Source organism: Galeopterus variegatus, unplaced genomic scaffold (genome assembly GCF_000696425.1).
Source record: "Galeopterus variegatus unplaced genomic scaffold, G_variegatus-3.0.2 Scaffold63606, whole genome shotgun sequence".
Taxonomy (NCBI): Eukaryota; Metazoa; Chordata; class Mammalia; order Dermoptera; family Cynocephalidae; genus Galeopterus; species Galeopterus variegatus.
The window spans coordinates 1-2110 of NW_007789717.1; the positions used below are offsets into that span (position 1 = coordinate 1).

Here is a 2110-nt window from a genome sequence, read left to right on the forward strand (position 1 = left end):
TTTTTTCCCTCTGCAAGATCCGTGCAGTTGGGTTGGTAGAGCTGCCTTTTATTACTTCTTGTGGGAACTAGTGTGCCCTGTTTGTTTCTACCGTGAAAGGTTTCTTAATCCTCAGGTGTCTTGCAAAGCAGAATTCCTACATTGCAGGTCAGTGGTTGTCTGTCAACACACCACGGGCAAGTGGCATTTCTGATTGAAAATGCCCAAGAATGTTGATCACAAATTTTCCTCTGGTCGTTACTGTTCTGTTGTGTTGATCACTTGCCATTTATGAGGTTAGGAGCCTTAACTACCATTGGGCAAATGATTTGCCCCATTCATATACTCTGCAGCAGGGCTGAAAAGTAGCTGCCTCACAGAAGGGGGCCGATGCCCCGAGCGGCTCTCTAGGGTTTTTAGTAGGTGGTCCCTGGATCCCTGTCCTGTGACAGTATCAGCAGTCCCTGTGCTGTGGGTGCTTCTGCACCCACCGTTTACCTTCATCCCTGACTCCCAGGTGGGAGAGGGGCATTGGCCCAGTTTTACCTACAGACGTTCAGGGTCGCTTTAAAAGTAATTCTGTGTTTAGCTGAAATGTGCTAAACGTTTCCCAAACACTAGCACTTGAACTGACTTTGTGTCCTCCCTGAGCCTTTGTGTAAACTTGTGGTTGTCATGGAGGATCCATGATGGCCTCGATCACGCTTTTGATATCCCTGCAGGTGGTCTGTCTGGAGAGAGTCGCTAGTGAAACGGGCGCTGCCTCCCAGGCCAGTGTCCGCCTCACGTCGCTTAAAAAGACGCTGGCTGCCACGCTGTCGCCCCGCGTCTTCCTGCCAGCTGTCAACAAAACCTATGAGCACATTGAGAAGAACTGGAAGGTTAGATCATACGGGCTCTTAGGCTTTGGGGAGGGGAGAGTCGGTACCGAAACCTTCACATTTCACTTAACGAAGAATATGGTTATTTAATTCCTTTAAAAACGCATTGCGGAACTCTAGGAATAGTGGAAAAGGGCACCTCTCGATTGTGTTGTTGGCAGAATCACATGGGCCCGTTTATGAGCATCCTGCAGGAGCACATCGGGGCGATGAAGAAGGAAGAGCTCACCTCCCACCAGGCTCAGCTCACCGCGTTTTTCCTGAAGGCCCTGGACTTCCGAGCACAGCACTCTCAGGTACTCTCATCTCTTAATTCCCCGAAATCTGTTTAAAAACCAGAGGATAGAGCTGTGGAAGAGTTGTGTCTGCCAGAGTAACTGAGAGTTAGATGTGAGTGCTCTGGCTAATAAATCCACTCTTGTATTTTCAGAATAATCTGGAAGAAATTGGGAAAACGGAAAACTTTATCGTTGACTGTCTAGTGGCCATGGTTGTAAAACTCTCAGAGGTCACATTCAGACCCCTGTTCTTCAAGGTGAGGCTTTCTTCCTCTACGTCTGCTTTGTGCTCAGATTAAGTGACAGGATGTGTAGAAGAGACTAACACCACGTCATCCTTCTAGCTGTTCGATTGGGCTAAAACAGAAGATACCCCAAAGGACAGACTGTTGACATTTTACAACTTGGCGGATTGCATTGCTGGAAAACTGAAAGGGCTCTTTACTCTGTTCGCTGGCCACCTAGTGAAGCCATTTGCCGACACCTTGAACCAGGTGAACATCTCCAAAACAGGTTGGTAGCTTGCTGCAGCTCAGCTGACACGGCTCTGTGCGCCTTACCCAGGGTACAGTAAACACATGACCTAGTGCTCACAGGCGAGGTTCTGAAGGTTCTTGAATTCTAGGTTAAGGAGGGAGAATTCTTACTTTATTGTTGTCAGACATTGAACTGTTTGTTTTTGCACAATGAAAAAAATGTTACTAGCAAGTTGGCTCACTTGGTAGAAAGAAGGAAGTAAATAGGCTTTACTCTCAGTTATTGGAAGTAACTTTAAAACATTAAAATTAAGATTGGTTTATTCTCCAATGCTTATAAGCAACGCACTTGATAGTTGAGAGAATTTAACTTGCCAGACTGAACATTAGAATCTTAACAGCCCGGGGCCGGCCCGGTGGCGCACTGGAGAGTGTGCTGCTTGGGAGCATGGCGGCGCTCCCGCCGAGGGTTTGGATCCCATGTGGAGACCGGTTC

General features: G+C 47.6%; 1 protein-coding gene across 1 annotated transcript; it reads left to right on the forward strand.

The window, feature by feature from the left end:
• The first annotated feature begins 390 nt into the window (after positions 1 to 390).
• On the forward strand, positions 391 to 1879 carry LOC103584545 (HEAT repeat-containing protein 1-like). Its single transcript, XM_008565504.1, has 4 exons — positions 391 to 860; positions 1022 to 1156; positions 1291 to 1395; positions 1483 to 1879. Exons 1-4 carry the CDS (start codon positions 666 to 668, stop codon positions 1657 to 1659), a joined length of 612 nt encoding a protein of 203 aa, XP_008563726.1. The 5' UTR covers positions 391 to 665; the 3' UTR covers positions 1660 to 1879.
• Positions 1880 to 2110: the final 231 nt, after the last annotated feature.

Excerpts from the sequence above, each read along its gene's own strand:
- LOC103584545 (XM_008565504.1), top strand. The coding sequence starts at position 666 with ATGATGGCCTCGATCACGCTTTTGATATCCCTGCAGGTGGTCTGTCTG. Across the intron at positions 861-1,021 it reads ACATTGAGAAGAACTGGAAG|AATCACATGGGCCCGTTTAT; the intron begins GTTAGATCATAC and ends TGTTGTTGGCAG. Across the intron at positions 1,157-1,290 it reads TCCGAGCACAGCACTCTCAG|AATAATCTGGAAGAAATTGG; the intron begins GTACTCTCATCT and ends TTGTATTTTCAG.